Raw genomic sequence first — 17,143 nt, forward strand, 5'->3', positions numbered from 1 at the left:
ACTGGGCTCTGGGTTTCCGGTTTGGAAATCTTTGGTGATGGATGTGACTCCATTTTCCAAACACTTTCTCTGATTTGAGGGGGAGGCGGAGCTGATTTGGGTTGATTTCAGGGGGTGGAAAGCTTGGAAACTTACTCATTTTCCGAAAGTGAGAGGGAATTGGCTGAGGGTCGGAGGCAGAGTTTCTCAGGCTGCCTAAGCGCAGGTGGGGCAGCAACGGAGAAAATTGTTTAATTTTCTTTTCTTCCCCCCTCCCCCCAACCCCCGCTCGGTTCCAGGATAAGCTCTGGAGTTCCTAGAACGCCGTGGGGTACGGTTCATGAAAGGGTCTCCGAGGCATGTTTCATTGCCGGGACTAGGAATGTTTCATTGTGGGAGAGACGAAAGCATGTGTTGTTTACTAAGGGACCCCGCTGCGGAGAGAAGGGAAAAGGCCGGGAGACTGTCTTGCAACCTGACAGTCCAGATCCTGGGGCCCCAGGCTGAGCACCCCGGGAGATTGCTCCGTAGGGCGACCGTGGGCGCAGAGAGAGACGAGCACGGGGCTGGAAAAGGATCACGCGGGGCGTACAGTCCCTCCTGGAATGGCCAGAGCAGTAGTGACCGCCATCCCCTTGCCTCCTCAGGTATGAAAGATGCCGCCGAGCTTCTGGGCCACCGGGAGGCGGTGAAGTGTAGGCTGGGCGTAGGGGGCTCTGACCCCGGGGGCCACCCAGGGGACCTAGCGCCCAACTCCGACCCAGTCGAGGGAGCCACTCTGCTGCCTGGGGAGGACATCACCACAGTGGGCTCTACGCCGGCCTCGCTGGCGGTGAGCGCAAAGGACCCGGACAAGCAGCCGGGGCCCCAGGGCGGCCCGAACCCCAGCCAAGCCGGTCAGCAGCAGGGCCAACAGAAGCAAAAGCGCCATCGAACGCGCTTCACCCCTGCTCAGCTCAACGAACTGGAGAGGAGCTTCGCCAAGACTCACTACCCCGACATCTTCATGCGCGAGGAGCTGGCACTTCGTATCGGGCTGACTGAGTCCCGAGTGCAGGTACGCTGGGCTTGGGCGCCAGGGAAGAAGACAAGGAGGGCGTGGGAGGAATTAGGCAAAGGAAGCAGGGTCTTTTCTTCCCTTACAGGGATCCTGGGCTAAGCTTTCCTGGGTGAAGTTAGCTCCTCTGCCCGCGAATTGACCCCATCGATGGGCAGACAGTGCCCCCATCTCCTGCCAGTATAACCATATTTCCGCGGAAACTCCTCCAAAGCGAAGCCGGCGTCATTCGATTGTTAGGTCTCTTCCTTCCTCCCGAGAAGGAAATCTCCGGGTCTTCCACCTTCCGTGTCTCCTAGGCGGCGTTTTAACCCCCGCGGGCAATTCCACTCCAGCTCCCGTTATAGACAAATATTTCATTACCCCCTAATGAGTTTGTGTCGTGTCTGGATAAATGGGAGAATGCATCATACAATACAGAAAACACGAAAAAGGAGAAAATAAGGCGAAGTGGATGCCTTTCAGAAAAGATCCACACCTGGGTTTTCCTGCATATCACACTCCTGCCGCGCTCAGGCAAAATACCCTCTAGCTTCGATGCTTATAAAGGCTTCGAATCTGGTGGCCTTCCAATGCGCTGGGGGAGCTGGAGCGATCCCCCACAGCCTGAGTCCTGGTTTCCCCTAAAGTAACTTGGGCAGTGTGTGTGTGGGGGGGGGGCGGGGGAGGGAATAAGGGCTTTCTGGTATAGCTACCCGATTTGAAGAAAGGACATTTAGGTCAGAAAAGATTGACCAGTAGTAAACAAAATCATTACTGACCCCTTGTTCTTTCTGGTCCAACCACCCTCCAAGTTGTAAATTATATATAACTTACAAACCACACCTGTAACTTTTCTGAAAATTGGGGTATAAGTCCAATGAATCTCAGATTTTTCCCACTTTTTAGAAGAATGAAAACATTATATCAAATATTTTATGGATAGGTGCTGGAGGTGAAATTCCAAGAGGGGCGGTTAGACTTGAGCTATCCAGGGTGCTGAAAACCTTTCTAGCCTGTCCTCGACAGGGTCTTTTCTGTTCCTTATCCTGTGTCAATCTCAGCTCTAGCTGCTATCAAAAATGTTAAAGATCTCCATTTTACAAATTTTAAACATCAAAGTTTAAAGGTCTCAGTTACTTTACATTTGATCTAAAAGTCAAAAGTGTTCATAATCACAGTGTTGAATTTTTCTGTCTCCATTCAGCATTTTAAAGACTGTCTAACCTTCTGTTTTAAACAGTCAGCAAATAAATGTCATTGGGGACTTAAGGTGGTCAAGTTAATAAAGGGTATAACACACTATATTAACATTTTTACTCAGTGTAAATCTGGTGGTTTCTTTAGTGAACTCTGGAAGCCCTGAACCATGGGCCACTGAAATTAAGCATCAGAGGCACGTTAATTGCATAGTACAGATATATATTATTAATGCTCTTAAGCTTTTTTTTTAAACCTTGCTCCTCTTTTAAATCTGAAATTGAGTTCATATCTTAACAGAAATATACAATTTCAATATTTTCATTACTGTTAATGATAGTACTGGCTTGTTAAAATCCTGTCGGTTCAAAATTCATACATTTTTTTCACTCAAGAGAAATACTATATAATAATTTTTAAGGACTAAAATGCTGTTGCTTAACTTAGGCTTACTAGTAATTAGTTTGAATTAAAATATAACTTAGAATCACAAATAAAATATAATTGGACAACTGACTTTATGAAAAAAGAAAACGAGGTCTATTAAACTTTATTAGGTCTTCCAAAGGTTAATGGCAGTGATTCTTTTAATATAAGAAGTTATAAATGAAACAAAGCACAAACTATGTAATAGAAACAGTTATTTTTAAGAAGTACACAAAAGAATAATCAAGAAGGATAGAGACAGAGTACTTTAATTCTTCTAGCATAATGTTCAACCAAAGATAATAGCTTGATGCTGCTGATAGGAAAAATTTAATAGAATGGTAATTTCAATATTTTTAAAAATAATGTTCCATAGTTTAAAAAGTAATCAGATCAACATAACCTTCTTAATTAACATTTCAAAATGATTAACATTATGTAATGTAATGCAAAAATAATTTATGTAAAATGTATTTACTTCACAATTCACTGTATCTTTGCTCCTTGACCAAATTCAAATTAAGTAGTAATTGGTTTATGTTCTTATATGATGAGTACTTCATAGTTTTCTTTATCGTTAACAGATTGCCACAAATTCTTTTCAGTATGTGGGCCACTGCACTGATTAAAAATGATCTAAACATTTAATTTATTGCAATTGTATGTTTTTAAAGATACTTTTTGATTCTAGGCTAAATGATCCAATATACTTATTTTTATCTATATCTGCCATATATCATCCTTTTAAGTATTTATTAAAGCACCTCTACTCACACGGAGGCCAATTCCATGTCTGATATCTCTCCTTTTTTCTGGCTAGTGTAATAAAACCATTCCTTTTATAGCATGCCATTATTAGAAACCAATTTCAGAATTATTTATAACCTGGAATGGCTTATTAAGCAGCAATGCGAGAATCATGCAAATTACGCGATCAAATGCAATATAATAAGCATAATCATTAGTCTCTAGCACGGATTAATTAACTTTCAATATTTTATTTACATAAAAACCAAATCAGTGAAATAACTTCTGCACAGTCAGGCTTGCCTTTCAATATTTTATACGAACAAAAATAATGTGCTGTAATTCCATTGACCGTGTCCCCCAGAATGGCCCTGTCACCTGCCACATCTTAATAGGGGGACAAGCCGAGAGTATTTTCTAGTTTTCTAATGGAATGAGAAATTGCATTTTCTTCCTCTCCCAGCACTATTAAAGTGTAATGAATTCGGCCCAGAGTTCACGGCTGGCTGATCGAAATGAACCTGAGATCTAGGCTTTAATACAGCTCCCCAGATTTCCTCCCAAATCTTCACATTAATCATTTGCTGGATTCCAATGAGATCTTCATAAAGCGTTTGCTTCAAGGGGGGGAAAAAGTAATATTCTTTCTCCTCTCTTTCTCTATTTCTGAGCCATTTATAGGTGGGGAATTAAACGGGCTATATATTTTAAAATACATTTATAGTATGTCTATATTACTGTAACAGCAGATATCATGAAAGTGGATTTTTAAATTCCAACCTCCATTAGATTCTCACTGTTGTATTAAGCATCTTCTGAGAAGAGCTGCATTTCAAACTGAGTACAAAGTTGGCTGTGGCTGCGGTTAATATATTTCCTGGAGTTGTCATCTGTGCATTCTCAAAATCTCCCTTAGGTTTTACCTGCATTTTAATCCGTCATGCTCTAGTTTTCAAGTGGAAACATTCACATTTTAAAAACATATGCATCATACCTTGGAACGGAGGTGCTCAGATCCCATGCAGATTTTTTTTCCCCCATCCCAGTAAGCCATGAAACATAAAAAATTTTGTAGCCATCATTTGACTACTAACCCTCAAACATAATTGAGCACAATTTTTCGATTATTTCTACAATATTTAGTTCTTCAACAGCTGTTCTTTTCTGCTTGTGCCTGAGATTCAGAAATCTTTCTGGCAGGCATGTTTTCTACTGAGATTCTTCTGGGCAATTCCTCCCCCCTTTCTTCTGTTTCTTTCCCCACTCTCCACACCATGCCCACCGCAGTCAGTCAGACATTTCAGAAGTCACTGACATTTGCAGGGTTCTGGGAACCGGTCTTTAATCTATAGATACCTTTCGAAATATATCTGGGTGCAGAATGTGAGGTATGGGGACCATTTTGGTCACAGACACCTTCCTGTCTAGGGCTCCACCTGGTCCAGCCTTGGATGGATAATGCAAAGCGACCTGTGGCAGTCAGTCTCCTAGAGGTGCTTTCCTGGGCTCCTGTGGGTTACTCTCCACTAACAGCTCAATCCTCCGCCTGCTGCCGCATTGATCCCAGTCTCTATCTAGGGCCCTGCTGCCTCATTTAATCCACTGCGCCACCAGCTCAAGGGGCTTTAACAGGGAAAGGACCCTGCATCTTTACCCAATCTGGACACTACAGTAGGCAAAAACATGGAAAATGAGGTAGAAACCAGAAAGAGATGAAGTGGTGGGTGATGATGCATGTATGGTAGAAAAGCCAGGGCCAGCCCAAAGACTGAAGAGAATTCTAGATTGCAGGGCTGTTCATATTGGTAAATGGGGAGTGTAGCTCCACTTGCTTGGGTGTGAACTGGTTTACTGGGAAAGGGGGTCAGGTACTCCCATACTTGTGATAGTTTGCAGAATAAACACTAAAGAGTTTGGGTTAATGCATGACCTTACAGTGGTCAAGTTGCATTGACCAAATTAAATTATGAGAAAATTCAATCAGTACCTAAGCTGTGTCCCATATCATTTATATTTATGCATAGTAAACCTCCAGCTGACTATATGTTGAACTGCAAGCCTGCCAAATGGACAGGCTGGCTTTAAAAAAAAATCAAATTTAAACATGGGGTGAGGGGAAGTTTTCTTGGTCAGGCAGTTTACTTGATGTCTTTTGGGAAGAACCTTTCCTTCCCCTGTGGTAGTGAATTTGACATTGACAGGCAAATTTGTCTTATAAAGTCTGAACTTTCAGGGTCTACTGTTAAGAAAAAACTAATAGGAAGATTATTTTCATTTGGAGTATATTTTATCAAACACATCTCCTTTAAAAAGACATCTGGGTTTGTCTGAGCAAAATTAAATTTGATTCATAGGTAGTGTGATCTTTAAACGACTTCCTTTGGTTTGTAGTAGTCAGAAGATTTGCTTTTAATTTATAGATGAAATGAGGCGGGGTGGGGGTGGGGTTGAGGGAACTGGAGGCTTTGTTATTTGGGATCCATAGTAAATTCTTGGAAATAATAGATTTGAAAGCCCTGAGGCTTAGGGCTCTAGCAGCAGGTTCCAGCACACCTGCACAACCCAGATATAGGTACCCTTAGAGGGGCTTGAGCACGAGGCACGGACTTGCGGCAGTAGTACCAGTCGCTACGAATCAGAAGTCACTGTGGTGACCCAAACTACACCGTAGCTCAGTGGCGCTTGCTTTCCCACATGGATCACTATGTTAAGCTCTCCGCTCCGTCATCCGTGGCGTTAGGGGTTTTCTTTTGTCTTTCGATTTTGAAACCGGCTTTGTCATCCACAGCTCTTCATCAATTTCCAAATTTCCAGCGTTTCTGAAAATTCTATACCCCATCATTGTTAACGGCACGCTATTAGGCCACACGGGTACACATGTTTATCTTTATTTGTACACCTGCGGGCCCAGGTTTGACAACATGCCTGCCTGCAGACCAGTGCGTCTGAGCGGCTCGCAGAATGTGCCGGCGCGCAGGGGCGTGGTGAATGCTGCGTGCGGTGTCTGTCTGCATGGTGCGTAAGTGCTCCCGGGCACGGTCACTCAGTTCTCCTGGAGTTGGCGCCCGGTGGAGGCCCGGGGCGCCGGTTGCCTAGGGCTGGTGGAGAACCAGGGTCCCCGGCGGCGTGTGGGGGCGCTCCGGGCCGATGGCACATGTTCGGCCTGGGGCCGAGGGGGTGGACCTGCCGCGGGTTTCTCGGGCTCGGGCCCCCGACGCTCCTGGCCGGCCCGCGGGCTAACAGCGCCCTGTGTGTCTCCCCACCCCCGTCCGCTCCAGGTCTGGTTCCAGAACCGGCGCGCTAAGTGGAAGAAGCGCAAGAAGACCACCAACGTGTTCCGCGCGCCGGGCACGCTGCTGCCCACGCCAGGCCTGCCCCAGTTCCCGTCGGCTGCCGCCGCCGCCGCCGCCGCCATGGGCGACAGCCTGTGCTCTTTCCATGCCAACGACACCCGCTGGGCGGCGGCCGCCATGCCGGGCGTGTCGCAGCTGCCGCTGCCGCCGGCGCTGGGCAGGCAGCAAGCCATGGCGCAGTCGCTGTCCCAGTGCAGCCTGGCGGCCGGGCCGCCGCCCAACTCCATGGGCCTGTCCAACAGCTTGGCGGGCTCCAATGGCGCGGGGCTGCAGTCGCATCTCTACCAGCCCGCCTTCCCCGGCATGGTGCCCGCCTCCCTCCCCGGCCCCAGCAACGTCTCCGGCTCGCCCCAGCTCTGCAGCTCCCCGGACAGCAGCGATGTGTGGCGGGGCACGAGCATCGCCTCCCTCCGCCGCAAGGCGCTAGAGCACACAGTCTCCATGAGCTTCACTTAATACCGCCGCGCCCGGCCCGCTCCGCCCCCGGCACCGCCCCCCGGTCCGCCCCGAGGCCCCGGCGGCGCGCGCCCGGGCCCCCCGCTCCCTGCCCCGGCCCTCGCCCGGGCGCCCTGCCCCGCTCTCCCGCCGCGGCCCCAGCGCCGGCGCCCTGCTCCCTCCCCGCCCGGCCTCCACCACATCTCGTCCGGCCCTTCCTTCCCTCCGTCCTCCACTCTCCCGGGCTCACCCCGAGCCTCGGCCCGCGAGGCCTCCCTCCCGCCTGATTCCGCTCCCCGCACCCTCCCCGCCGCGCCCCACCCGCCTCACCTGGCCCCTCCCTCCGCCCAGTCGCGAGCGCCGGGCCCCACGCCTCCCCGCCTCCCGGCCCGCATTCGTCGTGCTCGCGCCCTCCGCCTGGCCTTCCGACGGGCGGCATGCCCACCCACACCTTCTCCACGACGCCTGCGGCCCCCTCGCCCCGCGCCTCGCCCCCGGTCCCTTCTTGCCCCGCTCCTCACGCCCCAGCCTCCCGCGCCCTGCCGAAAGCATCCTTCCCGCCATTTTACTTAGCAGGGAGTAGACTCAGGATCTGAAATCAGACACCAGTGGACTGGTTTGTGGGCAGAAACACACACACCCGCACTCTCGCTCACTCTCAGACACTACACACGCGCGCGCACACACTCATACACAGTGCACCTAGGTCACACACGGACGTGTTCAAGGGACAGCACAATGTTAGGATTTTTGTCTAAAAGGAGGGCAAGCATCTACTACCAACCGCCTCATCTGAGGGCCTGATTACAATTTGATTTATCCCTGTATTCTTGCACCGAACTCCTTTCTTTCTTCTCCCACTAGCCGTTCCTTGCCTTGTCCATCCAGTCACATACCTGCAGCCGTGTATTGGCTTGCAAGAGAACGTTTCTGTTTCATCTTTTATTTTCTTAGGTACAACTATGTGAGGGTATTGAGGGAAGGCTTCTCAGGAGGAACATGTCAGTGGATTGGGTGGCTGGAGTAGACTAAAGCAGTCATGTGATGAAGAGGTGATCTTACCCATTTTGATAAATGTCTTTATGAGAAAGAATAAAAGAAACACGTAAGAAAATTTTCCTTTTGTAAAACCAAAAGCCACATCTTTTTTTCTGGATCCTTCAGGACTGGGGTTGGTTTGCTTCCTTTTTTCCGTTTCTCTCTCCTCGCGCTGCTCTGTGCCCTTGGTTGTTTTGTGGTCGTCCTGTTTTTCCTCGTGCCCCTCGGCCACTGCCCTGGCCCCTGCCGGCTGCCGAAGGGTGCACTCAGGCATCTACAACCCTGCAACTTTGTACAGAGAAACGCAATCAGCTCTTTCTGCATGTGCTGGTCAAATCCAAACCCAGAGAACAGAAGCGCTTTCGAAGAATGAACAAACATGTGAAATAGGATGTTTTGTGTAGATAAAGCATTCTTGTTACATACTGGTCAATTTGTGATATGTTTTAACTTATTGTCTGTGCTTATTTATGGAATTTGGTTTTCTTAATAAATGTTTGAGCTAATATAAAGCATATTATTTGACTTTTCCGAACAAGTTTATATCAAGTTAAATGTAAATGGATAAAATAAAATCATTTTCAGTATGTGATACGGAGAATGATGGGTTTTGGTGTGAGTTTGAATGACAGAAGGGTCTCGTGGGGCGAAGGGAAGATAACTTTTCTAAGAGGTTCTCGGTGCCCAGTTGGCGGGATCCCCGTGTCTGAGACTCGTCTGCTCTTCGGTGGGCCTGGGTACAGTTCCTAGGTCGCACCGCACCCTAGACAGGACGCACGGATACAGCGTCCCCGCCGGCAGGCCTAGCCTGCAGTCCCTGGGTACGCAGGCCGGAAGTGAGAAGCCGCGGGGCGATCGCCTCACGCAAGCTCGAGGCCTCGCGAGGCTTCAGGTCGACCCCTGCCTCTGAGCCCGAGATGGGCCTCCGGGCGCAGCTGCCCGCACTTAACGCAGGGCCCGAGAGTCGACAAGCTTCTCGCGTGAACGGTCTCTACCGGACAAAGCAGCGGACGGGAGCCCTCGTCGTAGGGCTGCGTCTGGAAGCACCACGGTGAAGGAAGCGTGGAGAGCTCCGGAGCTCTTCCTTCTGGCGTCTGCCCCAAGGTACCCGGTGGACTAGAGAGGGCCGGGGCCCCTCCCCGGGGGCCTAGGCTTCGAGGCCGTCCGAAGGAGGCGGCCAGTCCCCTCCATGTCGGGGGTCCAGGCGAGGCCTCAGACACCTGGGGCTGCAGGTGGGGGCACGTCGTCGGGAGAAGGGTGTCCGGGGCGCCCTGGCTGCGGATCAGGGCCTGTCAGGCCTTCCCTGGTTTACACTGGGTTTGCTTTAGTTTTCTGAGGATCCATGCTTGGGTCGAGCTAACCTCAAATTTAGCCACGTGCTCAGCGCACGTCCCCACACTAACTGGTAGTGAAAAATTGCTGCGGTTTGTTTGCGGTAGAATGAGGCGGAAGGTTTCGGGTTTTTTTTAAAACTTGAAGGCAAATCGGTATCGCAGGCTTCCTTTGGAAGACTAACCAAAATCAATCTTGTGGTTTGAAATTTAACGGTCATTATAGGCATTAAAATGCACCCTTTCCCATGGGAAGATTTCTAATTTAGTTGCCGCAGAATGGAAACCCTAAAAACTCCCTTGTCCTAGAACACAATTTCAAACCGTTGGCTTAGGTGTGAGCTTAGGGCCCTGTTGTAATTTGTTACTCAACTAAGAGAACACAGTGGGATCTCCTGGAAGCTGAGGACAAAAAGGCATGGTTTTCTATGATAATGAAAAATCATTGGTTCATGTTATCTTAGGAATTTTAATTAAAGGGGTTCACACAATATTTCAGTTCTACATTTTCTAAAGGGTATATAATATTAGAGGGTATTTCTAAAGGGTATTTAATATAATGTTAAATTATTAAAGAAGATAAAAACAGGCTCTTGTGGGATTTCATATAAAAATGGAACAGTTTTATATTTTAGAACTCATCTTAGATTTTAATTTAAGTGTGATAACCAAATTTCTAAAATATCTGTAGATGAAAAATACTTTTCCTTGGTTTTGCATTTTGTCATATTCTCCGTTGGCTTAGTGCTTTTTTTTTTAAGGTGAATTTGTAGATACTGTAATCTCAAGTCACATTTAAGAGATCAGTACAAATCACACATTGTTTCACCACTGAGCATGGAAGGTTGTTTACAAGGATGCTAATTTTACAGCTTTTTTATGCTGCTATAAAGCATAACTTTATGATGTAGGAATGCAATAAAGGATGCTAAGTGGAATCTTTAAAAATTGTATTTCTGCAAGGCAAGGGAAATGGGACTTTCATTTGAAAAAAAATGGGGCAACTCAGAACACTGATGAGAAGTTGCAAATCAACTGAAGTGATAGATGCTTTCAAAGATACTTATATTTCATAATGTAATGGTTATTTATCAATATTATAATGAAAGTGTGCAGAGTTTTTCACTTTACCTGACTCTGGAATAATATTTGTTTCTATGGCAATAGATTTTTGTATTAAGAATTCTGAACATTCTAATGTCATAGATGCCATTAGCATAAGGGAAGGCAACCTGGTCTAAATTGTTAAGGTTTAGGTTTAGCAGTGATAAAAAGCAGATAATAAGAATCTCAATCACAAGCCTGAGAGATTTCTGCATTTTGAAGGAGGAAGAAAAAAACTAACAACAGAGTCATGCTTCATGTTACTTTTTTACTCCTTATCAGCAATTCTGACTCAAAACTGTTAAAGTTTTAAAAATAACTAATTATATTCCATAAGGGAATAGAGACAATAACAAACGATGAGTGATATCGGAGAACAAGGTAGATAAGTACAGCATGTCAGATGTCCTGCCTCTAATGAATTGTACTTTTTGCTGAGTAGTCTTTTTTGGCATTGAATACCAACACCACGTGCTAGCTAGGAAAAGTCAAAGTCTATCATGATGTAACTATATGACTGATTTATTTGAATACGCACTTTTATCTTTGTATCTGTATTTTTCAGTGTCGGTCCTGAATATCGTACGTGGCATGCAAGTGATGGCAGAGTAGTGATCTTGCATTCAGTTTACCTTTTGTTGATGGTGGGAGAAACAGAATATAGGACTTTAGCCTACCAGAGATGACGTTAGAGACTGAATAGAAAATAGCGTGCAGAGCCATTTGGGTAAATCAAGGTAGATGTAAATGGAAAATATAGAGGAAGTTCTAACTTTGAGGCAATTTATGTTTGATGTCATCAGTGGCTGCTTACCTTGAACATGAAAATGTTTTTAATTTGTGTCGTGGACTTCAAACGTATGAATTTTTAGGGTAAAGGAAAAACTTCACCCACAAAGATGTGTCTTCTAGTAATGGCAGTAGTTAACCTGTCAGTTGAAAGAAGGTAACCTTCCTTTTCTCCTTTTCATGACATAAAGATAATCTCATCTGAGGGCATTTATGTGAAGAAATAACAGCATGGCATGGTGAAGCTACTGGCTCATTAATCCTGGCATCTACTTCCTACAGGGTTCCTTGATTAGTTGGATTCATTCATCGGGCATTTCAGAGTTTTTGATTTGTCACCATTGGCTAGGTCACTGAGTTCAGACTAAATTGAGCCAGAAGCAATGTTTATTAGTAATTTTGTAGTACAGGCTACCCTAATAATTCAACCCAAATATCTCATCTGAAAAATATCCATTCACCCTCGCTTCTAATGTGGGTTGCAGCTGTGTTCATAGGGAATTGAAAGAACACAAGTGATTGGGCATGTATTTTCTAAATTATTAATATGATGGCTAATAGCTGTAAACCCATCTTCGTATCCAATGCAGAAATTATGATTCATTTTAAAAATGAAAGCAGCAGCAAAGGGGGGCGCCCCCTGCTTGGCTCTCTGTTAGCTCTCAACAGTGCAGAGCATTTGGGACTGGAACAGTGGCCTGTTTACATGTGGTCATTTACAGAGAGAAACAGAACAATGCTTTTCCGCATGCATACTCTATCAAAACAAGGCCTGAATTTGTACAACTTCCTGGAACATGCTTTTAAGGAATTTCAGGCATGAGCTACACAGAGGGCCCTCTTTTGCTTTTGACAATGTCATAATCAGTCTTTAGGCAGACACAATTAGTTTGTGCAGGTAAGCTGCATCTTCCATCCACATGATCAGATATCCCATACATCCCAGTGTCCATCTTTAAAGCCACCTTGAATTATAGATGTACTTACTGCAGTTGTTCCTGCTGCCACAATTCATCTTAGTTCTGAGTTGAAGTAATTCACAAGTACCAAGAAATATATAATTAACTCATAAGACACATATACTATATACTCTTTATGTCTTTCATTTAAATGTCACAGGACTTTACGTGCTTTTTACTCACAGTCCTTATTGATTCTGTTTCAGACGAATCCAATCAAGGTCAGTTTAAGAACTCCTAGAAGCCCTTAGCACCAAAAAGATATGTGATTCTTATGAAATTAGCAATACTAAATTGTAAAACACAAAACATAGGTGTACTGAAATTAAATTCTTTCTAGATTTTCTACTTTCTGAATTCTCAATGAGCTCAATGAAGTTGAGTTGGTCTCTTTTTTGCTGCCCTTGCTTTATTAGTTATCACCTGCTTAGTCTGCTATTAGGTACTGCAATACTGATTTCAGAAATAACATTTTCTGAGGGTACCTATTACTTTTCCTCCAGTAGCCTACATTTGCACCCCATTTTTCAGCTGCTGCTGCTAAGTCACTTCAGTCGTGTCCAACTCTGCGACCCCATAGACTGCAGCCCACCAGGCTCTCCCGTCCCTGGGATTCTCCAGGCAAGAACACTGGAGTGGGTTGCCATTTCCTTCTCCAATGCATGAAAGTGAAAAGTGAAAGGGAAGTCGCTCAGTCGTGTCCGACTCCTAGCGACCCCATGGACTGCAGCCCACCAGGCTCCTCTGTCCATGGGATTTGCCAGGCAAGAGTACTGCTAGAGGGCATTATCTCATTTAAATCATCATGGCATCTTTATGAAGTAGATATTATAATCTCTATTTTGCAAAGAAATTGAAACTCATAGGTAACTGTGATAAAATTAAACATGGTTTCAAGAGTGTAGGAATACTCATTTCCTGTTAGATTTTATCCTTTCTTTAGAGGTTAATTCTTTCATGATAGTTCTGGTGTGCCACTGAGAAGGCTGTCTATTGTATGAGCAATCTTTAGCAATGAAACTGTCTCCTGTGACAGCTCTGGGCTGAGGTGGCAGGAAACTTGGGAACTAGCTCTGGGGACGCTTGGCGCTGGCGGCGTCATATGTGAAGGTGGGATGGTCTGTCCACGGGGGAGAGGATCCTCAATGCCCTCGGTGCTTCCAGCATGTTTCTGTCTGTCCCTGCAAGATGTTATGGGATATCTTTTGATGTTGCTTTTATGTAATATGAAGTAGTCACAACTCAATATAAGCTATTTCTCACCCTTCTGTTCTCCACATATTCCTAACCCTCTGTCAATCATGGAAGTAAAATCTTAGCATTTGAAGGTCTCTTTGAAGTCATGTTCAGATCTCTTGAGCACAGCTGTCTGTTTTTCACTTCCCACCAAGTAGACCGGCAGATTCTGGTTGAGCACAAAACCTCTACTATTGGCCCAACTTCCAGTAAGTGTTGGCTTGACCGAGAAGTTCATTTGTGTTTTTCTGTGAGATTGAGCTTAGTCTGCCTCATGCTCTTTCTTCTATAGTCTTCCCTCACTGGGGACTTTCTATTACACCTCTTAGTACTGAAATTACTTTTCTTTTTAGTCTTTTATTAATATTTTTATCAGTCAGTATAACCACTGGGCTATGCTGTGAAACCAGAGAAACCTCTCTGGCTGAACATAAGTACGGTTTGTTCTTGCTTATACAAATTCCATGTAAGTGAAGTGATTCTCATGGACACCATTCCTCCATGTGTGACTCAGTGATCCAAGCTGTTTTCATTTTGTGGCTCGACTACTTCATTATGGGGTTTTCTTCATCTTTGGGGAAGGAAAAGAAAGAACTTGAAGGTGTGAATTGACTCTCACCTTTGGGCCAAACTTCTGTTAAAGATTCAATAAGCAAGAGCTAGTTAGATGGCTTTCCCTAATTGCAAGAGGGCTGGCAAATGTAGGGGAGCATGTGGATTGTCAGTGAGTAGAATATCTCTGCCACAATCTTATTTTCCCTGTTATAAACACCTCTAGTTCTCTTACTTTACATGTTTTTCATACTTGGAAGTCAACTGTTTTTTTGTGTGTGCTTATTGACAAGGCATGGAGGTGGGAGGGTGCTAGAGAAATTGATGCTATCCAAGCTCTTGAGAAACCTACCGTGTGATTAAGGGGACAAGACAAATATATTTTAAAAAGAAAACTGTACAAGGCAGTTTTTAATGATTTGATCAAGTGCTCAGTACTCTGATCCTTATTTTAAATGAAATGGAAATTCAGAGAAGCAGGAACTCCTTGTGGCTCGAGTTCCTGGGCAAGGCTGCCTGAAGGGACTGGGCCGCAGAGGATGGCAGTGCCTTCCTTGAGATTTTCCTCTCCACTTAGGGTTCTTTTGACCTTTCCTTGCAGGTCTCATTTCACATCAGTAAACTGTGTTTGGTTTCCTATATTGTTACTAAATTCTCCACCTGTCCTCTTAAATTTGAAGCCACTGATCAGATTCAGGCCTCTAATGACCAGGACAAGCCATGGTGGGCCATCTGCCATACTCAGGTTAATAGCCATTCATAATCTGACATAGTGTTATCAATATCACTGATACTACCCAGCTGGATAAATTGTAGCAGTATAATTCCCCAACATCTAACATAGACTCTGGCACATAGTAGGTATTCAGTAGATGTTTATTAAGTTGAATTTCAGATATGTTGGTGTTAAACCTCCCTGCTTATTGCACTTGGTATTTGTCTGTCATATCTCAGGGAGTAGTTACCACTTTTAAAATATCATATATTAAAGGGCTTCCATTAAGGTGAAAAACAAATGAATTACTCCTGATAACAAGTAAAATAATAAATTCATTCTCACCAGAAGAGACCATGCTCATTCTATGGTGAGCTCCTTGCTCACTTGGAATAAACTGGCCACCTGTGGGAGGCTAATTACCTTTTCCAAAGAACTGAGGGCCCACGTAGCATCTTCGAAAAGATAATTTTGTAAGTGATGCTCAGGTATCTTGGAAGAGTTAATATGCCACTCTTAGAAACTCCAGTGACTGGATTGTTTTGCACAATAGAGGGAGGAGCACATGCTTGCCAGGAAACCAGCCGTTTTGAATTTCCCTGTTGGAAGACTTAAGAGCTTCATTTTCATTTTAAACTTAGTAGCTTCTCTGAGAACTGGTTGTATGCTCTGAGACATTTCAGGTTTGAAGAGTTATGATGAGAATTTTCTCCTTAGGCAGAACTCCAGAGCAGGACCTTCAGGTTCTGGTGGGGGTTGCTCGTTAGGAGGTTGCCGCTTCTCAGGGAGATTTCTTTTTCTTTTAGTTATAAAATATCAACATTTGTCCTGACTCTACTCTGTTATAGTTGGGGACCTTGAAGAAATGAAGCACAGTTTGAAAAACATAGTTGTAATCCTTGGTCAGCCATTATCTTACTGGATGGTCTTGTTCCTGTCTCTTAGCAACTGTGTGGTTCTGTTTCCTCAGATATCTGACGTTCTTGCCCAGTGCTCACCATTTATAATACATAATGTTTGAACTCTGTATGGCTGACTAGTGTGGGCATATCAGTTAAAACCACCTGTTAATCAGAGGCCTGCACTGACCTTTGCCTAGTCTGTTTCTTTGAAAGGTATTGTCCTTTTATCTGGCAGAAGAGGACCTGATTCTGAGTCCAGTCAGCATTGTGTTAAAGGGAGTGAAAAGGTAAGCATAAAACCTCAGTGTTCTGCTGAAGAGGTCCTCCCACTCATAGTAACCTCTTTGTAATAGGACTAGGGAAGAGGTTGGGGCTGCAATAGAATTATTTTCCAGAGAGGAAAGGAAGATTGGAACATGCAGATTTAAACTTTCCGTAGACAATATGGCTGTGCAAGGGTAGCCCCATCCCTGTCCTGAAATCATTCGTGCCATGGGGCTGTGTACCATCCAGTGAAGCATGGCAGTTGGTGGTGGTCCCTGGTGGCTCAGTGGGTAAGGAGTCTGCCTGCACTTCGGGAGAGCTGTGTTTGATCCCTGGGTTGGGAAGATCCCCTGGAGAAGGAAGTGGCAACCCACTCCAGTATTCTTGCCTGGAGAATTCCATGAACAGAGAAGCCTGGTGGGCTACAGTCCATGGGGTCACAAAGAGCTGGACATGACTGAGTGACTGACACTTTTAAAGTATGGCTATACCATGCATTTAACTGAAAAGGAGACATTAGGAAAAAAACAAAAACAAAAACCCAAGACATAGTCTCCTATAAGAAGCACTCTTTGGATTTGGATTGGATTGATTGGATGCAGATAGTGCTAGTGATTTATATAAAGTTAGCAGTGCAACTGGACAGCTACTTAGAAGCTAGCGTGGGACAGTGACAGCATATTTATTCAGTTGCCACGGCAATACCTTGCCACGGTATTTATCACCATGTGGGAGGAGAAACATGGGCACCCTAGAGCATTCAGGAGAGCAAATGTACATAGGCTAGGAAGTATCTCTGGTCATAACCTCTCTTTATATATGGATGAAGGCAAATCATCAAAGCCCAGGAGAAACTGGTAAGGTATGTGGAGTTTTATTGTGAGCCTCCAACTTTCTTCCCTCCTGTGAATTTTGAGAGCCAGGACTTTCAAATCCTTTTCCTCATTCAAAATAGGAAATTAGCTGGTAATATTTACATTTTGACTGACCAGATTTAAAGCAGTGTCCTAACTCATTCCTTTAAAACTCTTTTGTTGTAGAAAGAATGCCTTTATCTTAATCTGTCTGAAAAACTTA

The 17,143-nt window shown here is 45.0% G+C and overlaps 2 protein-coding genes across 2 annotated transcripts in view; both read left to right on the plus strand.

Moving 5' to 3' along the window:
• The first annotated feature begins 399 nt into the window (after window positions 1-399).
• On the plus strand, window positions 400-8,259 carry LOC102391541 (orthopedia homeobox). The gene is made up of 2 exons (XM_006078598.4): window positions 400-1,036; window positions 6,667-8,259. The coding sequence occupies exons 1-2, from the start codon at window positions 629-631 to the stop codon at window positions 7,195-7,197; spliced, it is 939 nt and encodes a 312-aa protein (XP_006078660.2). The 5' UTR covers window positions 400-628; the 3' UTR covers window positions 7,198-8,259.
• Window positions 8,260-9,181: 922 nt separating this feature from the next.
• Window positions 9,182-17,143, plus strand: part of WDR41 (WD repeat domain 41) — a 163,777-nt gene continuing 155,815 nt past the window's right edge. The window contains exon 1 of the mRNA XM_025296374.3: window positions 9,182-9,318. The gene's annotated coding sequence lies outside the window, so the exon portion shown is untranslated. The remainder of the gene's footprint in view (window positions 9,319-17,143) is intronic.

Source organism: Bubalus bubalis, chromosome 11 (genome assembly GCF_019923935.1).
Source record: "Bubalus bubalis isolate 160015118507 breed Murrah chromosome 11, NDDB_SH_1, whole genome shotgun sequence".
NCBI lineage: Eukaryota > Metazoa > Chordata > Mammalia > Artiodactyla > Bovidae > Bubalus > Bubalus bubalis.

Bases quoted from the DNA above. Each gene is read 5' to 3' on its own strand.
- LOC102391541 (XM_006078598.4), top strand. From the start codon at position 629: ATGAAAGATGCCGCCGAGCTTCTGGGCCACCGGGAGGCGGTGAAGTGT. The intron at 1,037-6,666 runs GTACGCTGGGCT...CGTCCGCTCCAG, and splicing joins TGACTGAGTCCCGAGTGCAG to GTCTGGTTCCAGAACCGGCG.